This window comes from Dipodomys spectabilis, unplaced genomic scaffold, assembly GCF_019054845.1.
Source record: "Dipodomys spectabilis isolate Male_0828 unplaced genomic scaffold, ASM1905484v1 ptg000043l, whole genome shotgun sequence".
NCBI lineage: Eukaryota > Metazoa > Chordata > Mammalia > Rodentia > Heteromyidae > Dipodomys > Dipodomys spectabilis.
Window position 1 is genome coordinate 16,270,027 of NW_024870720.1, and position 23,560 is coordinate 16,293,586.

Below are 23,560 nucleotides of genomic sequence, written 5' to 3' on the forward strand. Positions count from 1 at the left end.
TCACTCATTCCTGTGACCCTGTAGCATGTCATGCTCCCAGAACTTCAGCTCCACCATTAGCTGGCAGTCACTAAAATGTTTCTGACTAGATTCTGTTCAACTGTGATCATGTCTGTCTTTTTCCATGTGTGAAAGGTTTTAATCCATTATGTCTCAAAAGTAAAGGCTTTAAGAAATTTTTAAAAAAAGAAGGCTTGTAGGAATGCTGGAGGGGATGCAGAGAAAGAGGAACCCTATTATACTGCTGGTGGGAATGTATACTTATACTTTGGAAAGCAGTCTGGAGGGTCCTCAGAAAGCTAAATATTGACCTCCCTTATGACCCAGTCATACCACTTCTAGGCATCTATCCTAAACAACAGGAACCAATATACAAGGACATATGCACTTCCATGTTCACAATAGCCAGGATATGGAAACAACCCAGATGTCCCACCACAGATGAATGGATCCAAAAATTGTGGTATCTATACACAATGGAATATTATGCAGCCATTAGAAATGACAAAATAATGGCATTTGCAGGGAAATGGATGGAGCTAGAAGAAATCATGTTGAGCGAGATAAGCCAAGAGCAAAGAGACAAACGGTACATGCTCTCCCTGATAAGTGGATGTTAAACCCAAAATGTTAGGTGATACGACAAAATTAACAGGACTTAAGAAACAAAGGACTTCCACTCATCTGGTCAAATCACTACTAAATAACCCCATGCTGCTGATCACATGTATGGTATATATGTGTACCCCGGAGGGGAACCAGGAAGACGACACAGAACTAGAGGGAATCAGGGAAAAACGTATAACAACAGAACCCATCAGCTGCACTGGACATTGACCAAAATGAACTAAGCAAGTCAATGGCAGCGATGGGAAAGAGGGAACAAGTGGGAAAGAGGGAACAGCTGATGCTATGCAAAACAAATGTACATATCACCCAATGTGGAAGAAATAACTGTATTGCAAAGCCCATAGAACTCATAAATGTTACAGACCGTGATAGACAATTTGCTCCAGGAAAGTTAGAATGTGTTTGTGACTTTAACTGAGCATCATTATCCCACAATACTGTGAAATTTGGGAAATTATATAATCACTTAATCACAATAAAAAAAATTGAAAAGAAAAAAGAAAAGGCTTGTAGGCTCTAACATTTTATGTGATTAGTCTTAAGATGTAGTAAAACCTATTTATGATAACTTTCCTTAGAATTTACAACAAACCAAAGTGACTTAATATTAACTACAGCCACAATTGTACTTCTAATTCATGCTCATAAAATTTCATATCCATATTTTTTTCTTTGGAGGAGTAATTGGTTGTGAGATTGACCAAACCCTAAACCAAATCACAAAAATGACGGCCCTAAGTAGAAGCTAGGTGAGAGAGTTAATAAGTATAGTGAATGATACTTGATTTTGCCTGCCTGTCTCCAGAGCGTCCCTTAAGAACTAGTCTTTTTTTCTGCTTCTTTCTCAACGTCTCTTACCTTTTATGTGCTTTTAGTTGATGTGTATGTGTAGTTTCTGTTTCTGTATGAAAAGTATTATTGGTCCTCACGAGGGAGGATGAAAGGAATTGAATTACTGCAGAAATGAGTTGAAATGTGTCTTGTGGATCATTCTGGATCTTGATGGGAATATCCATTCCAGGACCCACTCTACTAAGACTGGAAACATGACTTAATTAGCCAAACCAGACAAACTCTGCCTCTCTACTGGGGACCAGAGTCTTGAGCGGAATTGTTCTGAGTATAGTTGAAGCTAAAATCCTTCCAAACATCACACCAAAAGACACTATCCATAAGTACCTTAAATATATGATAAAGTTGATAAAATGCACAATGCTAACATATACTTGATTTTAAACAGACATAAATCAGTCATGTATTTCTTGGCAATAGCAGACAATGCAAACTCAACTGTCCCCAGAGTGAATGGATGGAATGGTGTGATGTCATTAGATCCACCAGAATGGCATCCACACTTCATGCTATCCCACCTCACCCCACCCTCCCATACTTCTGCCAGAATAGTCTCGTGAAGTTCTTTATATGAATTCCCCACAACCTCTAATAACTAGCTATTGTTCTTAGCCTGTAGAGACTCTGTGAGGTAGGCATGACTGTCATACACATGGACTGGCATAGTAAGGACTAAGAAATATACTTTCAATAATTTAATGCCTTTCCTGATGCATAAAACTCCTTTCCTTTTATCAGCGGCCAAGCATGACTAAGAAGGCAACAATTTCAGTCTTTCAGAGTTTCTTAAGCCAGCTGGAGAGGGAAAATAATACCCTTAAAATCCAAAGCTCCTTGAAGGAGGTGAAGGCTGATAAGGATTGCTCATTTTACAGGTGATTGGTAGAAGCGTGTTTGAGATGGCATGATTGACTATAGCAGGAGATATTAGGGAGTCTTGGTAAAGGTCATTTCTCCTTCTCTATGTAATCCATTCTCAGACAAAAAGTTTCTATTAGCCGGAAGCCAGTGACTCATGCCTAGAGTGCTAGCTACCCAGGAGGCTGAGATCTAAGGATCACAGTTCAAAGCCAGGCCCAACAGAAAAATCTGTGAGACTCATCTCCAATTAATCACCAGAAAAACAGAAGTGGCGCTGTGGCTGAAAGTGGAAAACTACTACCCTTGAGCAAAAAAGCTCAAGGATAGTATCCAGGACCAAAAAAATAAACTTTCTGTTGTTTTGCTTTGTTTTCTTAGGATACCAGAGACTAAACCTAGAGCTTTTAAGTACTAGACAAATGTATTACCACTGAGCTCTGATCCATTTTCTTGCAGGACACAGAATGATACTTTAAAATGGGAACAGATCTAACATCTTTATTTAAACCTTCTGATCCCAGTTACTGTTGATGTGCCAGGGAGAAACATTTTGTCCATTCCTGGGTCAGAATTCAAGTCCAGCAGAGAAGGCTTATCCTTATTGCATGATCTTCGTGGGTGGAACTGAGGGTGGGGGCTGGAGTCATCTGAAGTCTCTGTGAATCTTGTCTTGACTAATTGATGCTGGCTCTGTTGAGGGGCTTCAGTACTCTTCACCAAGGATAGTCTCTTTAAGATTAGTTTTGGCTTTGTTATAACATGGTGACTAAATTCCAAGAGAAAGTTGAGAGTGGGGAGAGGAAGGAAGAGAAAGAGTAGAGAGCTGAGCAAGAGTGAGATTCTAAATTCAAACTCCCAGGACCCCAGGTTCAATGAAGGTAATGAAAAGTATTCTAGGTATTTTAGAAAGAATTTATGAGCATGATGTGCTTACAAAATTAGTGGAAGAGCTGGACAGGCAAGAGTCACAGCACTACCACTAAATTTTCAGCTTCAACACTGCTATACACTGCTATACACTGCAGCATCAGCATACATCCCTACTACTTGTCTGATACTATGATGGAGGAGGAGATGGGTGGGGATTGAGATGACTTCTACAAAACAGGAAGTGGAGCTTGCTCCTTTGGGTACCAGACATGTGCTGGTTACAAACAGACTTTTTATATCTAAATGAATAGTTGAGTGTCATGTGCCAAGCACATGTCCATTTCTGCAATTGACTTTTCCCCACACACCTATGGAAGAGGCCTAAATGATTTTGTGGGTACACTGCCACAAAGCCCTGGAGCCACAATTCAAACCCAGGCTGCCTGACTTCAAGTGTGCCTCATGGTCATGTCACCAGTCAAAGGTGGTGATTACCTGCCAACTTGAGACAAAGCAAAGAAGGGCTTCCATCCTCAACCATCCCTCCATGAAGTGAGTGTACAATCTTCCAAAATGACCCAGGGATGACTACTGTTCACCAATGCTAGAAAACAAATATAATCTGATCCTGCTGCTTATTCATATGCCAAAATCTATTCAAGAAATTGACATATCAGGGCTGGGAAGGATCTCAGTGGTAGAGGGCTTGCCTTGCGTGCCTGAGGCCCTGGGTTCAATTCCTCAGCACCACATAAGCAAAAAGAAAAAAGCCAGAAGTGGCACTGTGGCTCAAGTAGCAGAGCGCTAGCCTTGAGCTGAAGAGCTGAGGGACAGCACCCAGGCCCAGAATTCAGGCCCCATGACCGGACCCCCCCCCCCAAAAAAAAATTGACTTATCTCATGCCCATTCTTTTCAGAATGTCAAGGCTTTGTCTTTAAAGCAGAATCATATTACCACCATTTGACATTGACAAATCCAACTGATCAATCACTAGTGCTTTCTACTTTCCTCTGGCACATTAGATAGCCAAGGCCATATTGACTACACTTTATGAGACATCAAAATAAGCCATGAAATCTTTGGCTATTATAGCTATAGCATCCATCATATAAAAACCCCAGAGCCCTGATGAAATGTTCTGTCACAATCTAATCACTTCTTTCTATTATTAGGCATGCAATCCTTCGTACAGGAAGTGCTTAAACAGGAAGCATTTAAAAGAAAACTATAGAGCCAGGCACTGGTGGTGCATACCTATAATCCCAGCTACTCAGGAGGCTGAGATCTGAGGATCTTAGTTCAAAGCCAACCCAGGCAGGAAAGTCCATGAGACTCTTGTCTTCAATGAACCACCAGAATACTGGAAGTGGCGCTGTGGCTCAAGTGGTAGAGCACTCGCCTTTTGCTGAGGAGCATAGCCCAGGTCCAGAGTTCAAGCCCCATAACTAACAGGAAAGAAAGGAAAAAAAAGAAAACTGTAAATAAATCCTCATCATTTCATCTTTGATCATTTTGATCAGATATAATGTGATCAAGAAAGTTTCAACAAATCCCTATGCATCTTAAGTTTTTCCAATCGTACATTTTCCCTAAATCACCATTAGTTAATTATATTGAATCACTCATTAACCATTTATTCACTGAACTTGTATTGATGGCCTGTGGGATTACAGAGATAAGATTACTTACTTGGGAGAGCTCGTGGTGTAGTGGGAGAAAACGGGCATCAGTGGCTCACACCTGCAATCCTAGCCACTCTGGAGGCTCAGATCTGAGGATCACAACTCAAAGCCAGCCCATGCATCAAAGTCCAGGAGACTCTTATCTCTAACCAGAAAACTGGAAATAGCACTGTGGCTCAAAGTGGTAAAGCGCTAGCCTTGAGCACAAAAAGCTCAATATCAGCACCCAGGCCCTGAGTTCAAGACCTAGGAGTAAGGGAAGTATACCTTTGCTTTACTCATAGCCTCTCCCTGTCCTCCAATTGCTGATGGAGAGAAGCGGCAAGAGAGACCTTACATAACCATGACAGAGAGACTGCTCTCTGGGGCTGCCAGATGTTTCAACTTGACTTTTGTCTTTCTGTCTTCTGGGTTCCTTGGAAACCCTCTCCTCCCTAAGGGTCTCTCCCTTGTCCTTCACGTCCTAAGAGGAAATGCCTATAGGCCCCCATTCATCTACACTGATTCTCAGCCTTTGGAGCGGTGCATCTCAACTCTGGGCGGAGGGGAACCCTATTTGTGGAGGTTGTCTTCCCTGGGGACCTCCCTCTATAGGACTGGAGCCTCTTAGGATTTCGTTGCGGATAACAAGCCCTCTAGACCATTTAAGTGGCAAGGACTTGCAAAAAGACTGTAGGAGGCTTGTAAAATTATTGGAAACAATTCTGGTGGTAAAATTTATAGAAACTAGGATTCCTCTCTGAGGAGGGCAAAACCACTTCAACCAATGCTACAGGATGCTCTTGATATCTCCCTCACAGAGATCTCTGCTGTGACATGCAAAGATACATTTCACCCGCAACAAACTCAGGAAGGTTATCTCCAAATCAGGGCTCTCTCCTCCAGTCAGAGAATATGCACCAAGTGGTCTCCTTTAACCCCTCCCATGGTACCTCTATCTTGAATGAAATTAGTTCTTTCTAAAGTCCTTGCTCTACCTTGGTATTGGGAGCGAGTAATAACTGATTCTGGCTTCTTAGCCAGTGACAGCTGTAGGATGGACATGGGCTAGGTGCCCAACCATGGCCAGCCAGAGGCTAGGAGACATCTTTCTTTATGGGGGAAGAACTGGAGGCATTTTTTTTTGTCCTGCTCAGGCAGTCTCCAGCTCCTTTTCTCACTTCTTGTTTTAGGTTTTTGACAACTACTACTGAAACACGGTATACCTGGATCAGATCCTTTTACTCTATGGTATGGAAGAATGAATCCATGGAAACAGAGAAGTAAAATGGTAAGTATTTATTGAAGAAAAAGATAAGCAGAAGCCAGGCATTGGTGGCTCATGCCTGTCATCCTAGCTACTCAAGAGGCTGAGATCTGAGGAGCGTGGTTCCAAGCCAGCCAGGCCAGGAAAGTCCCTGTGACATTCTTATTTCCAATTAATTAAAAACCAGAAGTGGCATTGTGACTCAAGAGGTTCAGTGCTAGCCTTGAGCAAAAGGAGCTTATGGACAGCACCCAGACCCAGAGTTCAAGACCCAGGACCACCGGGAAAAAAAAGAAAGTTAAGCAGAGCTCTGGCTCTAGCTCTGGCTCCCAAAGGAAAGCACTGTGTAAGTGCATTTGCAGTTGTTAATAAGGTTCCTCTAAGACAACGACATGACTCTCGGGATTATTGGACCATATCAATTCCCAGACCCAATCAGAAGCTTCACACAGCCTGCATGAGCTCCATTCTTGTTTAGCCCTTCTGTCTGGGTGGTCATTCTGGCATATATCTGTCTCTGGGATCGGATCAGTCTTTGTTCATATACAAGTGTTCCCAAGGCAATTGCCACAATATGATACCCAGGAGCTGGCATATGGGACTGGTCAAGGCCATGGTGATGTGATGCCCAGGAGCCCAAATATGGGGTTGCTCAAGGCCATGATGAGGGGTGCAGAACCTCTACAGGAGGGCGCCATTGCCCTGATTGCCTAGCCAGGTTCTTTTTCTGCTCTTACAACCATCTTGTGACCATGACCCAAAAGGTCTGAGTATAGTGAGGGCCACCCACTGAGGAGAGAAAGATGTAAATGCCCAGGTCCTAGATGGCACCACTGAACCACAAACCAAACCAACACTCACTCCTGCCAGGTATTTTGTCAAGTGGTACCGTGAAATGCCTTTGTGACTTAACCAAGTATTAGGCATTCTTACACTTGCAGCCAAATGCATCTTGAAGTTAGTCTAGTTTTTGCAGGATTCTCTCCCTTCCTTCCTTCCTTCCTTCCTTCCTTCCTTCCTTCCTTCCTTTCTTCCTTCCTTCCTTCCTTCCTCCCTCCCTCCTTCTTTTTCTTTCTTTCTTTCTTTCTTTTCTTTCTTTCTTTCTTTCTTTTCTTTCTTTTGCTAGTCCTGGGGCTCAAACTCTGGGCTTGCACATTGTCCCTGAGCTCCTTTTTTGGTCAAGGCTGGTGCTCTACCACTGGAACCACAGAGCCACATCCAGCCTTTTCTGTGATTAACTGGAGATAAGAATCTCATGGACCTATCTGTCCAGTCTGGCTTTGAACCATGATCCTCAGATCTCAGCCTCCTGGGGAGCTAGGATTACAGGTGTGAGCCCAGTTCTTTTTCTAAATTTTTCTAAATTCATGTGATGTTTATTCTATTTCATCAACTGGAATTTCAACATGTATGTTGGTTTGATGGGACTACTTAATGAAGTAGAACCAAAATGAATGTGAGAACTCAAAAAGCCAAGCTTAGAGACCCAAAAGGATTGGGAATCTGGAAGGCCGTTCTTCTTCCAGCAGAGAATGCCCAGGGATCCATGGAGAGGTCAATCAGTTCTGGTTTAACATGAATTTAGATCTATCCTGGGTGAGAGCTAATTTGACCCTAAACTGCTTGGGAGCCTGGCAGCAGACTTAAATGATAAGCTCTTTACTGTTTTAACTCTAGTTTCCAAAATGAGGAATTCATCTACCACTTGTATACAAAATATTGTTACCTGTTGACAATACTTTCTGCACAGACTTCCCTATACAAAATGCAAAAAAAAAAAAAAAAACTTGGTGGATAGAACCTTGGGATCTGAAGCTGGTGAAAGGCTGTATGTGCCCTGGTACCCCAAATCTCAATTCCATTTCTAGTCTTCATTAATACTTTGTCTCCAGTCTCGGTGTCTGTGAAGGGTTGGGGCACATGTCTTAACCAATAAGCATTGAACTGTATTACAGTTCTAGAAGCTAGAAATCTGAAGTCAAGACACTGATAGTATTGGTTCTTGTGAGGCCTGTAATAAGACAGTTTGTCTCTGCTACTGTCTAGTGGGCTGCTTGAAGGCCTCTGGCATTCCTTATATATGGCATTTTCCCTGTGCTCTCATGTTATGGGAACCAGGATGGTTCAAACCCAGAAAGGTTCCTAGAGGGCATGAACCTCAACCAGGGATGCCAAGCTTGTGATACAGGGTGCCGTATTCATAACCCCCATACTGGCTAAATTTGTGACATTGTCAGAATAAAGAATATAAGGACTAGTCTAGTTAGGTGGCAAGTCAATAGAACTTTATTTAACAGGAAGCCGAGCATATACCTGATGTGGGCACAGGAAGGCACCAAGTCCTTTGTGTAATATTTATATTTGTAAGACTCAAGGAATAGTTATAGGAGAAGTTTAAGTTCCCTTCAAATAAGCATTTTTTTGCCTGGCACCCTCATTTTGCTGTTGGAAAATTCTAATACAGCAAAGCATGGAGACAGCAAATCTGAGGTGATCTTACCAAGGGTTTTTGTATGGCATGGGTACCTGCTTCTTGTAACTGTAATTGCCATTGTCTCAATTAAAAAGAATCTCTAAGTGTTGTGTACGTTGCTCATTTGGAGTGAGGGCAGAGTAATGGTGTCTATCACTTTTCCCACCTCCTTGGGAATTGGGGCGAGCTAAGGGAAAAAAGATGTGCTCCCTTTATTTACAATGTTTAATTTTGCAGCCTTCATAGTCCTCCTTTCATTGTATCTTATGTTTTGGAACTAATTAATTGGAGATTGCCAAACACCCAGTCTCCTCAATTGACCATGAGCAGCTGCCAGATACTTCTTCTAGATCTTAGAGCATAAAAACCCATCATTAGGAGATATTTATTCTCTTGTAAATGGATCTCCTTTCAGCCCAAGAATGAACTCCATCAGATGCTTTTCTTGAAATATTTATTCAGGATACGCATATCTAGAAATAGTCAATGCAAGATTAAAATACAGGTTAGCTTCTAAAAAATTCTAATTTGAGAAGGTGGGGTGAGAGACTTCAAATTCCATATCAATAATGTTAATTTTTAGCTCATTTTGATATCTTTTCATCTCTTGGATTTGAACTTTTGTTTTCAAATCTCAGCATCCCTAACTCAGTCTGGCTTATTCAGACCATCTTCCCTCTGTACTGGATTTCTTTTCTTTACATGATGTTCATTTTGTAAGGACGGCAGTCATATTGGATTATGGCACCAAACTACTTCAGTATGACCTCATGTTAACTAAATAAATCTGCAGTGACCCCATTTTCAAATAAAGCTATATTTTAGACACTGGGAATTAGAAACCCAAAATGTGAATTCTGAAGAAGACTCAACCCATAACAATATAGAATTGAGTTTTAGAGCATGCATCCCTATTGGCATAAATTCAACAAAATGGCCTTAATTCTCATAGTTGTAGCGATGCAGTTCAGCTAACCATGGCTGACCTGTAACTAAGGGTCTCCCAACGCATTGGCCCTTCTATTTTCAGGTCAGCAAATCAGTCTTTCTCCTGTTCCTCAGCTTCTAAGGATTCTTGTAAACATATTAGGGCTCCTACATAGTCCGGGACAATTTTTGTGTCTTAAAGTCTTTAATATTCACTAAACAGTCCAAGTTCCTCTGGCCATATAACATGTTCACAGAGTTCCACAGATTAAGATGTGGACATCTCTTTTATTCTTCCTACTCTAGCTGTTAGTTCACAGTATATTCTTTCCTTCCTTCCTTTTTTGCAGTACTGAGATTTGATCAGCCTTGCTCAGCTGATACTCTACCAGTTGAGCCATGCCTCCAGTCCTGTTTTTTGCTGGTTATTTTAGAGTCTGGAGGACTTTTTTTTTTTTAACCCAGGCTGGCCTCAAATTGCCATCCTGAGTACAGGCATGAGCCACCAGGACCAGCTATACTTATTTCTTAGTGGCTACCTCTTTTCAAAAGACATCTGCCCCCCTTACCCCCCCCCCCCACTCCACAAATCTGCTTAATTGTACATATCCATGACATTATACAAAAGCCATCTACAGAACTCAATTCATTGCTTCTTAGAAACTGTATAAAAACAGACAAGGCACACAAAATGGATGTATGTGAATGGGTACAAAGTTATGTACCACCACAGCACAGTTACATGAGACACATCAGAAACTCCATTTGCAGAGCTAAAGCCTAATTGAAAAGGTAAAAAGAGGCAGCAGAAAACCATCAGCTCCTCTCTGATCATACACTCTGGCCATCCAGAAAGATTTTAGGTGAAAAATAGACCTTTAGGACCTGATTATGTGTTTTCTAGCTGTGAGCAGTTTTGATTCAATTGAACCCACAAATGTTTATTGTGGTAGATGCTACAAAAACAGTTGAGCCGGGTGCCGGTGGCTCATGCCTGTAATCCCAGCTACTCAGAAGGCTGAGATCTGAGATCACGGTTCAAAGCCAGCCCGGGCAGGAAAAGCTGTAAAACTCTATCTCCAATAAAACACCAGAAAAACGGAAGTGGCACTGTGGTTCAAGTGGTAGAGCGCTCGCCTTGAGCTGAAAAGCTGAGGGACAGCGCCCAGGCCCAGAGTTCAAGTCCCATGACCGACGAAAACAAAAACCATAGCTGAGTATAATGAGCCGGGTGCTGGTGGTTCACGCCTGCAATGCTAAAGATTTGACGGATAACGATGTCAGGTTAACCCCGGGCAGAAAAGTATCTCCAAAGTAACCAGCCAAAATGCAGACTGGAGGTGTGGCTCAAGGAATAACGAACAGGCCCCTGAGTTCCAGGCTCTGGCTCCAAACCCAAGTACGACGATGGGTGTCGAGTCCACAGGTACCAGAAGGGGAGCCAGTTGGGGGTCGATCGTGAATTGCATTGGATGGCAGTCAGAGAAGCCGGCGGACCATTCACCAGTGCCCGCGAAGCCTAATTAGCCCGGAGACCAGACGAGGTGCTCAGCACCTGCGGATTCCAGGACGCCTCCACTCGGGCACCCGGGGCCGGTTCGCGGCTGCGCGCTGCGGCCTCCGGCCACCAGGGGCGCCCAGCTCTCGCTCCGTCCGGGGCTCCATCGTTTCCGGGCACCGCGGCCCAGCGCCGCCATCGCCGTCCGCCGCTCCCGTTACCGGGGCAACCGCGGCGCCTCCTCGGGGTGAGCCCTGCCGGTCTCTCCGCGCCATTTTCAAACTGCCGTAGTTCGGGGCGGGTAACCGGGAGCTCGGGGAGCCGGAGGGCGGCGAGTGCGGGGGGCGAAGCGGCGGCCGGGGCTGCGGGTGAGTCCGGCCTGGGGGCGGCGCCTGGGCCTGGTCTTCCGGGACGCTGCGGGGTGCTGGGGGGGGGGCCGCGGAAGGGCGCGGGGACCCCGGACCCCCCCCCCCCGGAAGCCGCGCGCGCGCCCCGGACGCAGGGGTTGATTTAAAGTTCAAGTGCGCCGCGTACAAACCCCGCGACCCTTCCCCGCTCAGGCCCGGGAGACCCGGGGAGACCCGGGGACCCGAGGACTGGCCGGGGTTCGGCTCCCCGCCCTGGTGCCCACTGCGGAGAGGGCAGCGGAGATGAGCGGTGCCAGAGTTCAGACCCTCCGAGGTGACGTGGATGGGTCCGATGGGACGGGGAAGGGCGAGGGAGGGGGTCCCAGACTGAGTATTTCCTGCCCAGGATGGCTTCGAACCCGCGATCCTCAGATCTCAGCCTTCTGGGTAGCTGGGATGACAGGCGTGAGCCACCCGCGCCTGGGGGGGGGGGCCTCGGCCTTGGCTTGGATTCGTGTTGATGCTCCTGGGTTCCGTTTTTTGTCGCTTTCCCTCTCCATCCCTGCCCCCTCCCCCCACGCCCCGGCAGGAAGAGTTGGTGGGTGACCCCCCCCCAGCCCGGGTCTGTCAGGTAGGTTTTCCTCAGCCCCCCCCCCCCCCCCCATCTCGCAAATCGCTCTTATTCCTGGAAGGTGAAGCCTCCCTCGCTGGAAAGGCCCAGGCAGGACCCAGAGGGAGGTTTGGGAAAGGAGTACCAGGAACAGGCGCTGATTGACAAGTGGCCCCGGGCCGGGCAGGGCTGGACCGGACCCGGGAGACCCGGTGCCGCGCCACTGGGCAGCCTTCGTGGTGTTTTAGGAAGGGCGATAGCCGTGGTCCTTCACCCCCACAGGGCGCTTGTAAGGATCGGACTTGTGTGACTTATTCACAGGCACTCCCGTGCGATCAGCCGTGGAGAACAACAGGGTTGCCAAACCGTCGGTAGTTGGTGCAGAAATAGGAGCCCGAGGATGAGCTGGTTTATGGGAAAAGGGCAAAGTTTCTAAAGAAATGAACTTCTCATAACAACTTGGTGTGTGCGCGCGCGCGCACCAGTCCTAGGGCCTGCACTCAGGGCCTGGGTGCTGCCCCTGAGCTGTTTGGCTCAAGGCTAGTGTGCTCTGACACTTGAGCCGCAGCTCCACATCCCGCTTTTGTGTGTGTGTGTGGTTAATTGGAGAGTCTTACGGACTTTCCTGCCCCCGCTGACTGGGAACCACAATCTTCAGATCTAGTCTCCAGAGAGCTAGGATTACAGACGTGAGCCAACAGCTCCTGGCAGTATTCTTGTATTATTAGACCTTTGTTAGCCAGGTTAGCAATTGAGATTAGTCTGAAAATGTTTTCTCACCAATGGTCAATTTTAGTTTTAATATTTGCATTATTTGAGGAAGACAGGTATGTCTTAGAAATAAACATTTTGCGTTTTGCTTTCTGTTTAAGACTTTAGAAACATGATCAACTTTCTTTTCTTTTCTTTCCTGTCCTGGAGCTTGAACTCAGAACCCAGGCACTGTCCATTTAGTTTTTTCTCTCAAGGCTAGCAGTTGAGCCTCCTAAGTAGCTAAGATCACAAGTGTGAGCCACCAGCACCCAGCTTGGAGACTCACATTTTTGTCCAGGAGTGGCCTCAGACCATGATCCTTCCTCCTGTGCCTCCCACTTCATTGGGATTACAGGAATAATCAATCCACTATGCCTGATTTGTTTGTGGAGATTAAGTTTTGCTAAGATTAAGTTTTGGGAGGCTCTCTGCCTCCCAAGCAACCGAGGTTATAGTGGTGAAGCAATATGCTGCCTGTGCAGTGTCTGGCCTCTTCTGCTCAAATAATACTTTTGAGATTCATGCACGTTTGCTAATACGTATCAGTAGTTCCTTCCCTTTTATCCCTGAGTAATAGTGCATTTTATCAATATGAGTTTGCTTATCCTTTCGCTGTTCATGTGTTTTTAGGATGTTTCCAGTTTGGGCTCATTTTGAATAAATTTGCTGTGAATATTCTGTCATCTTTTTGTGAATGTTTGCTTTCATTTTCTAGTATAAATGCCTAGACATAAAATGATGGTGTTATTAGCCTAGCTTTTCCCCTGCTGATTTTTACCATCCTGTCCCCCAATGTGTGAGCATTTCATTTGCTCTTAATCTTTGCTAAAATGGAGTGTGGTCAGTTTTTTTAATTATAGCCATTCTAGTATGGGCAAAAGTATCCCTCATTGTGGTTTGAATTGGTATTTCCCTGGTGACTAATGTTGAGCATATTTTCATAAATTATTCCTCCAAAATAATCTTTTGCAAGGTACTTGTTCGTGTGTGTGTGTGTGTGTGTGTGTGTGTGTGTGTGTGTGTGTGTGTGTGTGTGTATTGGAGCCTTGATCTTAGGGCCTTGTGCTTTCACTTGGCTTTTTTGCTTAGAGCTGGTGCTCTAACACTTGAACCACTCTCCAGTCTGGCATTTTGCTGGCATTTGAGATAGAATCTTTGGGATTTTTTTCTGCTTGGGCTGGGCTGGGCTGGAACTGCCATAATCCTAGCTCAGCCTCCTGGGTAGGTAGGAAAATGGATGTGAGCCACTGGCCCCTAACCTGTTCAGGTCTTTTAACACAACTAAATTTTAGTTTTAGCTTAACCATTTATTTATTATTCAGTTATATGTTCCATTTAATTAATTAATTTAATTAATGCTGGTCCTGGGGCTTGAACTCAGGGCCTAGGTGCTGTCCCTGAGCTTCTTTTGCTCAAAGCTAGCACTCTAGCTCTTGAACCACAGCTCCACTTCTGGCATTTTGGTAGTTAATTGGAGATAAGTGTCTCTCACACACTGTTCTACCTGAGCTGGCTTTTAACTCTGATCCTCAGATATCAGCCTCTTGAATAGCTAGGATTACAGGTGTGAGCCACCAGCACAAGGCTTCCTTTTATATTTTATACATAAATCCTTCCTCAGATATTGTGAGTACTTTCTGGCCCTCTTTCATTTTCTTTTTTTTTTGGCCCGGTTGTGGGGCCTGAACTCTGGGCCTGAGCGCTGTCCCTCAGCTCTTCAGCTCAAGGCTAGCGCTCTACCACTTGAGCCACAGCGCCACTTCTGGCTTCTTTCTTTTTGCTTATGTGGTGCTGAGGAATCGAACGCAGGGCCTCAGGCATGCAAGGCAAGCGCTCTACCACTGAGCCAACTTCCTAGCCCCATTCATTTTCTTTCTTGAAGGAAGGGAAGTACTGAGGTTTGAGGTCAGGGCCTTGCACTTGCTAAGCTGGTGTTCTCAGCCACGCGTCTATCCCTTGCCTTTTTTATTTTTGTGATGGAGTAGTTTGAGGAGATATTTTTAATTTTGATGACAGTTTACAAGTAATTTTTCTTTTATGTTTAATGCTATCAAAAGAGTTCTAAGTTTGGTCAAAATAGATTGTATGCAACTATGAAAATAAAACAAGGAAAACTGTTGAAATTATTTCGGGCTGGGGAAGGAGTGTACGAGGAGGCAAGACTGATTGTAATATACTATACATATGCAGAGATGTAACCGTGAAATTCCCCTCTGTATGCTAATTTAAAAATCTGAAACAGTTAAAAAGAATTATCTATTTACCTCTGGGAATTTTTTGTTTTCTTCTACAATCTTTATTGGTTTAACTTTATATTTAAGATTTAGGAAGAGATATGTACTTTATAGTACAGCATCACAGATCATAAATGTTAGCTTTATAAGCAGTTAATTAATTTATCTTAAAAAGGAACGAAAATAATTGTTTCATATGAAAATAATGTTAGGTTATTGAGAAACACCAATAGCAGCTCTAATAACCGTGTTTCATTCTTCTTTTTTAGGACTTTAAATTTTGAAGTGAATAGACCTGGTTCTGGAAGGCGAGATGACCACAGCTGCAGAGAGGAAGTTTATTAACGTCAGAAGAAGATTAGATCAGCTGGGATACCGACAGACTCTGACAGTGGAGTGTTTGCCTTTGGTAGAGAGAATTTTCAGGTAAAGTGAGAAATACAGACCTAAATATAGCTAATCCAGTCCATTGGTGTAGTTTGTGGTTGCACTTCCTTCTTCGGTAAAGAAGTGGGTAGACATTTAAGTCCTTTGAGTTATTAAGTCATTTAAGTGACAGGGTCCTTATCTGTTTTTCTTCCAGTCCTGCTCTCCCAGCCCTTCCTGCAGGGCTCACTCACTGTTCACACTGCTTTTCTGAGCAGACATTTAGGAGGGTTTCTCTGTGAATGGAACTAGAGCTGAGGAAGTGCTGATACAGTCGAGAAATACTTTTCCTTTTTTTGTTGTTAAGAAGAGCTGGAGGGGCTGGGAAGGTGTCTCAGTGGTAGAGCGCTTGCCTTGCATGCATGAGGCCCTGGGTTCGATTCCTCAGCACCACATAAGCAAAAAGAAAAAAGCCAGAAGTGGCGCTGTGGCTCAAGTGGTAGAGGGCTAGCCTTGAGCTGAAGAGCTGAGGGACAGCGCCCAGGCCCAAAGTTCAGGCCCCACGACCGGACCCCCCCCCCAAAAAAAAAAGAAGAGCTGGAGATTGAACCCTCAGGTTAATTCTCTACCACTGAGTTGGACTCCCAGCCTGACTCTTCCCTCCCTCCTTTCTTTCCTTCTTTCTTGGTGCAATGCTGGGCTTGAGCTGTAGGTCTCAAGTTTTTACTTGGCTTCCTTTTGCTTCATCTTCACTAAGTATGTACTGAATAAATGTCCTTCTAGCCTACATTCTTAGATCCTTAGATCCTAAGATCCTTACATCCTTACTTGTGTGAGTCTTACTTGCTTAGCCTGGAGCATGTGTAGGCAGGCGATTCTGAGTGATTCAATGTGTATGTACTTCAGAGCGATCTTGTTTTGAGAAATTTTAGGGGACCTGATACTTTGAAAGAGCCTGAAAATTTGGTATCACTTAAGATATATTTTAAGGTTAGAAATGTATTTGGAAGTATGTTTTAAGTTTACTAAAATAATTAATGGAATGTTTTCTTGTATTTATATTTTCTATTTTTTAATTTCAGTGATTTAGTTCATACTACAGAAAGCCTTAGACAATTAAAACTATCTTCTGTGAAAGCTGAAAAAGAAAGTGCAAATTTTGATTTTGTCTTGGAGCCCTATAAGCTTGAAAATGCAAGATTGAGTAAGGAAAATAATGAATTATACCTGGAGCTAATGAGACTGAGAGAGTGCTCAGAACAAAACATTAGAGGTAAAGGAAAGTCGGTAATTTGTATGTACAACATCTTTGCTTTTTTGGCTTTGCATGTAGATAAGGCTAAAGTCTAATTTTGAAATTGCTGATTATAAAAAACGATAGCTCCCTGAATACCACCAGATGTGAATGGAAGTAGAGATAAGGAATTGCTGATATTAATAAATAAATATGCATTCTATAGCTAGGTCAGACCTCAATATATGTGGATTAAAATTTAGAGTTAAAATTGCTAGAATGTTAGCAATGAGGAAAAGTTCTTAAAATAGCTTTTGTTTTTCATTGAAAATGAAAGTGGTAAAGTAAAGGAAAGCCACGTTTAACCAAGTTTCTGACCTAGGAAGTAGATAGTATAGGATGATTTCAAAGATACCAGGCCTAAGATAGTTATATGATTATTCTTTAAAAAATTATTATTACTATTATTATTATTATTTGCCAGTATCAGGGTTTGAACTCAAAGTCTCAGACTCTTGCTCAGCTTGCTTGCTCCTGGTTGGTACTCTACCACTTTAGCCACACCTCCAGTCCTTGGTTATCTTACTGTAAATTTGTACTTTATGCCTGGCATGAATTCATGATCCAGTTTACTGGATCAAAAGCCATATTATATATTAAGCACTATAGCAATATAAAACAGTATTTCCCCTTTGTGTTTAGTGAGATATTTGCAGTTTTGTTAATAATGGTAGAATAATGGGCTTGAGACAAAGCATGCATAAGAAGAATCAGGTGGAGCCTTTCTTGATTTGACCTTTTGTATTTTGTGAAAGGGAAGAACTTCATAGATTTCTTGATCTTTAGTCTTTGACTCTTTTTCATCGTAAGAATTGAAAACAGCATTGAAGAAGAGTACACATGAAACAGCTGATCTGAAATTTCTAAATAACCAATATGTTCATAAACTCAGACTTTTGGAGAAAGAGAGTAAAGCTAAGAATGAAAAAATTCAACAACTTCAAGAAAAGAATTTGCATGCTGTAGTACAAACTCCAGGTAAGTCTATTCATTCTTAAATTTGTTAGGATTATAATAAAGACAAAATGGTGGGTTATTTATTCCTGAGGAACTGTTTTCTTTTCTTGTTTTTGCTAGTCCTGGGACTTGAACTCAGAGTCTGGGTACTGAACCTGAGCTTCTTTTGCTTAAGGCTAGCATCCTACCACTTGAGCCACATTCCCAGCCCAGACCTGTTAACTTTTAATGTACAACTCAAATCTTGGCCAGATGCTAAAAAATGATAAACTGTTGCCAGGTGCCAGTGGTTCATGCCTGTAATCCTAGCTACTCAGGAGGCTGAGATCTCAGGACCACAGTTCAAAGCCAGCCCGAGCAGGAAAGTCCATGAGACTCTTATTGCCAATATATTATCAAAAAACCAGAAGTAGAGCTTTGGCTCAAGTGGTATAGCGCTAGCCTTTAGCATAAAGCAGCTCAGTGACAGCATCTAGGCCTGAGTTCAAGCAAAAAAAAAAAAGATAATTTATCTATGCATTTTAGACCAGGACAAGTTTGATCATTCTATCCATTAGAAAAAGTTAAGTCCTGCTAGTTTTAAACATAATTAAGAAAATATTCCTTACTATTTGAGGTTATAGCATACTTACGTTACAGGTGACATCTATTTAGTTTGGTTTTGCTGTTTCAATTTTCAGTTATCTGGCTCTTTGACATTGTTTAATGAGGATGTATACTTTGCCAGTTTTTTGTTAGTAATAATGTCTTGAGCTCATAATAGTGAACTACAAGACACACTCAGCTTTTAGTCTTACTAAAACCTAATGTCTGTATAGTATAGTAGAGTGTCAGATTAAATCTGAGTCATATGTCACAAATGAAGGCACATAAACATTTTATAGTCATGACCAAATGAGTGGATAATGAAAATGTGATTTTGTTAAGTCAAATAAGCCAAATTCAGAAAGTCAAATTTGTTTTATTTCTCCTGATTTTTTTTTTTTAAGGTGGCAAGAAAAGAAGCATTGCTTTCAGGCGCCAGCGGATGCAAATTGATGAGCCAGTCCCCCCCTCTGAAATCAGTTCTTACCCAGTTCCTCAGCCTGATGACCCTTACATTGCAGACCTTCTGGAAGTGGCTGATAACAGGTACGTTAAATCATTTACAACTGGGGTTGTAACCCAGGGTAATCAATGCTCAGCATGCTGAGTTCGGTCCTTAGCATCAAAATAAAAATAATGTGTTTTTTTGTTTTGTTTTGTGGTGGTGGTTGTGGTGGTTCTGTGGTTTGAACTCAGCACTTGTTAGGCAGGATTCTACTATTTGAACCACACCTCCAATTGTTTTTGCTTTGGCTATTTTTCAGTGAGGTTTTAAATTTTTGCACCTAGTTGATCTCAGACTAAAATTTTCCTACCTGTGGCCACCTGTGTGACTAGGACCACAGGTGTGTGCCACTATTTATTGAAATGAAGTCTTACTTTTTTACCCAAGCTGATCTTGAACCCATGATCCTATGATCTCCACCACCTTAGTACTTCAGAATACAGGCATGAGCCATAGCACCCAGCTATAATCATACTGGTTTAGTTGACCATTGGTTGCTGTAAATCTCTTGGTAAGGAATGCTTTTGTCTTGGTAACCGTTGTGCCCTTTGTTCCTAGCACAAAATTTGTGTACAGGTACTCAAATATTGCCTTCTGAATTCTGTGGAATATTGCTGTGAAACTTTGATTTCAAATGGGTTATGTATGTGAAATTTTTGCTTTAAAGTAGTTTAGTGACATCAAGAACCTATTTCAGGAGCATTGCTTAGACATTTAGTTTCATCTTTTTTAGGCATCTCTTCAGATTTATTTCAAATGCCAGTTGGACATGAATAGATGTATAAGTGGATTTGAAAGTCTTCTCTCATGATTTCTCTAACTCTGTATTTATATTTCCTTAAACTGGAATCAGATATAAATTCTACTTAATTAAAAATTCATTAGACCTCTTGGGCAAGGCACTGTGCACGTGTTCTGAGATATGAAGAGGGAGGAATAAGATGGTATTGCTGTTCTTTAGAAGTCTGTAGTCAGTGGTAGAGATGAACGAGAAATACATGAGATGCCAGTAAGAAAATTATAAGAGGTTCAGCAAAACAAACGAGTAAGTACTACCAAAACAAGGGCATCTATGGGAAGCACTCACCCTGGATCCATTGAGGGAATATTGCACATAGTGCTTTGTAGATGGTGCAGAAAATATGGAGGAATTCTTTGCATTTAATTATCTTAGTATAATCTTAAAAAAAATTGGTTGAAGAACTGATGATTTCTTCACTAATTTTGCTTAGTCAGTATATGTACCAAAATGTACATACTTACTTAGGCATGCAGTATTTTGTGCCTTGCTCTTCTGTTAAAGTTATAAACTAACAGTCAGACAATATAGTGTTACATTCTTATTATAATCCCAGCTACTTGGGAGGCAGGGATAGTAGGATAGTGATTCAAGGCCATCTAGACAAAACTGTTAATGAGACCCCTGACTCAACATCTAGTTGGGCATGTTAGAATACACCTGTAATCCAAACTACTCAGGAAATGGAGGCAGGCATATAATAGTTCTAGAATATCCAGGATAAAAGCCTAAGTAAGACCCTACCTGGAAAATAAACTAACGCAACAAGGGCTGGGAATGTGGCTCAAGCGGTAGAGTGCTTGTCTAGCAAGTGTGTAGCCCTGAGTTTAAACTCCAGTACTGCCAGTTTTAAAAAATGTTACAGCCTGGGATCCCTTAGGTAAAATGTTAGTATTATTTAAAAATTGATTTGGGCTGCAGAGTTGGCAGCCTGTTTTTTGTTTTGTTTTGTCTTGTTAATCAATTAATTCATTTTTTGGCAGTCCTCAGAGCCTCACACTTGCTAGGCTGGTGTGACACCACTGAGCCATGCCTCCAGCCCTGTTTCTTACCGGCTTCTTTAGGATAGGGTCTCACTTTTACCCAGGCACATACCTGGGCAGTGATCCACTGACTTTAAGCCTTCCTGTCATCACTAAGATCACAGACATTCATCCAGCTTCCCTTCTGAGAAGACAGTCTTCTAGATTTTTCTGCTTGTGCTGTCCTGACTCCACGATCCTCCCAGTCTCAGCCTCCATGTCGTTTGGGATGACATGTGCATGCCACTGTGCCCAGCTATGGGTTGAGAAGAGGTCTCACAAGGTTTTTTACCTAGGCTAGTCTTGAATCATAATTTTCCTGAGCCATAAGTCTCATGTTGACAGTCTCTCAAGTGCTGGGATTATAGGCTTGAGCCACAGACCTGGCTGACATTAGTTCCTTTTGACTGTCTTGTTTAATAGAGGTAGGAATTTGTGGAGAGTACACTGTATCTATGGATCATCAAAATGAACCCTTGTGTTACCAATGCATATTAATGAGAAATTTCAAAATTCACAAACCAAAATAAAACCAGGTCTGCCTTTAAGTCTTTATCTTTCCTGTAAGAACCTATTGAGATATTACAAATCCATTTGAGTACTTGTAGAATTCAGATAGTTTGCACAAAATATGTTCTTTTAAAATTTACAGGTTATAGAACAAGTTGGTGTTTTTACCTTAGTCACTTGGAAAATTGTTCTCTTAATATTTTCTTTCAAGGATTGCATAGTAGTTTATTAAATAATCCAAAGCTAATTAGACTTAGAAAACTTGCTTTAGTCCCTTATTTCACATTGTGATGCTCTGAAGTTTGAACTAGACCTTCAACTTTTTGGACCTAAGAATTGGTAGTAGGACCTCAAAGAGTTGTTCTAAGTATCAAAATAGAATAGAGAGCTTGGCAATGGTGCTTCACTATAGTCCTAGATACTCAGGAGGCTGAGATCTAAGAAGTATGGTTTGAAGTCAGCTTTGGCAGGAAAGTCTATGAGACTCCTTTACTTAATTAACCACCAAAAATCCAGAAGTAGAGCTGTGGCTCAAGTGGTAGAATGCTAAGCTTGAGCAAAAAAGCTTAGGACAGTGCCCAAGACTTGAGTTCAAGCCCTAAGACTGGTATCCACGCTTGTGCATGGATACACACACACACACACACACACACACACACATACACACATACAGAGTAGTGTGATGAGTGCATTGGTACATTGGGTACATTGCATAATGTGCCCAAGTTTCAAGTTATTTACCACTGAGATTTCTACCTGTTCTCATGCAGTTCTCTCTCCAACATGACATAAGTCTATTAATGTTGCGGCTTTGGGACTCTGGCACGGCACTTCATCACTCATTAAGAAGCAGGAAGTGTGGAATTTGTCAAACAACCATCTACTTTCATATCATTCATTACAAATGTGTTTCAGGATTCAGGAACTTCAGCAGGAGGTCCAGCAGCTACAGAACAAGCTAGCAGTGATGGAAAGCGGAGTGAAAGACTACGGCAAGCAGGTAGGTCATCATTACTGCATATCCCTATAGCTGTAAGGATTCTGTGGTCATAACTACAATTGTCTTGTACCTGATATCACTGAGTTTTTATGCAGCTTTTATCTTTATCAGTTTTTTGGTAGAATTAATGCCTTGAATGGCCTGACAGCACTGGGCTCCCTTCATTATTCATTGAGGCGAATAGCATTTTTTTGTGTAGTTTTAGTTTTCTTTTAGGTGACACATCTATATCCCCAAATAAAATTTAATAAACACACTGTTCTTTCCATCTGAGGAGGGATTTTATTGATGTGTACTGTTTTTTGTTTTGATTTGATTCTTAGGGTGTGTGTGTGTGTGTGTGTGTGTGTGTGTGTGTGTGTGTGTGTGTGTGTGTGTGTGTGTGTGTGTGTGTGTTATAAAAATGTACTCCTAGAGCCCAGGCACTGGTGGCTTATACCTGTAATCTTAGCTATTCAGGAGGCTGAGATCTGAGAATTGTGATTTGAAGACACTACAGACAAGAAAGTCCATGAGATTCTTATCTCCAATAAACTACCAAAAGCTGGAAGTAGAATTCAAGTGGTAAAGTGTTAGCCTTGAACAAAAGATCTAAGGGACAGTGCCCAGGTCTTGAGTTCAAGCCCCAGATCTGGCACACACACAAAAAAATGAACTTCCAGAATATTCCCCTCTATCCTCTATTCTTCTTCTTCCCCCCATTCCTTCCTCTTCCTCCTGACAGTCTCCTGTCATGTTAATATTTTATATGTCTAGATTCTACATATGAATGAAAACGTATTTTTTTGAGTTTGGCTTTTCTCACTTAAGTATGCTGTTTTATAATTGTATGTGTTTGTCGTTTGAACATACATGTCTGAAAATTACTCTTTTGAGTGTTTGTATTTTGGTGTGTATTTTGCACAATCGGTTTTATGAAGCAGCAAGGGATTATTGAAGGCAGAGTTAAATCAGGCATAGTGAGCTCTTGTCCTTTTGTGCTTTCTGCTGATGTCTTAGTTAAATTGCAAGCTTGCTTTCTCAGTGTGCTTCCTGAAGCTTAACCTGGGTGACATGTTCCTCCCGTTCTGCTCATAGCTGCATATTCTATAGTGCTGTAACTATGTGTTGGTATAACTCTGTAAAGTACTTTGGCAGAAAGGAAATCATGTCAAGCAAGCATTACAAAGAGATGCTTAAAAATATCAAACATATTTGAGTTGGATGTTATTTTCCCGTTCCTATTCACACTTCTGTGACATTTTTCTAAGTACTTTATGAACATACCCCAGCCAGCCTTTGCCATCCTCTGCAATGTCTGTAATGTTGGTCCCCATGACCAAAACTTCCAACAAACTGTGGCTATCCGTCTACTTGAGCTCACTCTGCCCTTTGTCAGATATCACTGCTCTTCTTTTTGCTGAGTTTATTTTGTTTTCTTCAGCATGTATTTCACATTGTGAGGGTGGGGGTCTCAACAATAATAATAAGACAGTGACAAACACAATAACAAAAACACTACTGTAACTTTTGCTGTTTTCAAGCTCATTTCCAGACTT

At 42.3% G+C, this 23,560-nt stretch overlaps 1 protein-coding gene and 1 long non-coding RNA gene across 4 annotated transcripts in view; one reads left to right on the forward strand and one right to left on the reverse strand.

The window, feature by feature from the left end:
- Window positions 1-3: 3 nt before the first annotated feature.
- On the reverse strand, window positions 4-14,681 carry LOC122106698. The gene is made up of 3 exons (XR_006147233.1): window positions 14,671-14,681; window positions 1,480-1,483; window positions 4-92 (listed from the first exon to the last, which is right to left on the reverse strand). It is a non-coding gene; the product is annotated as an uncharacterized LOC122106698 (long non-coding RNA).
- Cep135 (centrosomal protein 135) overlaps window positions 11,260-23,560 on the forward strand; it is a 52,921-nt gene continuing 40,620 nt past the window's right edge. The window contains exons 1-6 of one of the 3 annotated variants that reach the window (XM_042678176.1): window positions 11,260-11,408; window positions 15,254-15,410; window positions 16,433-16,623; window positions 17,455-17,622; window positions 18,591-18,732; window positions 21,938-22,022. In XM_042678176.1, coding sequence (XP_042534110.1) covers window positions 15,298-15,410; window positions 16,433-16,623; window positions 17,455-17,622; window positions 18,591-18,732; window positions 21,938-22,022 — 699 coding nt within the window. In that variant the 5' untranslated portion in view covers window positions 11,260-11,408; window positions 15,254-15,297. Of the gene's footprint in view, window positions 11,409-11,581; window positions 11,722-15,253; window positions 15,411-16,432; window positions 16,624-17,454; window positions 17,623-18,590; window positions 18,733-21,937; window positions 22,023-23,560 lie in introns of those variants that run through there. The other 2 variants (XM_042678177.1, XM_042678175.1) reach the window with 2 other exon arrangements.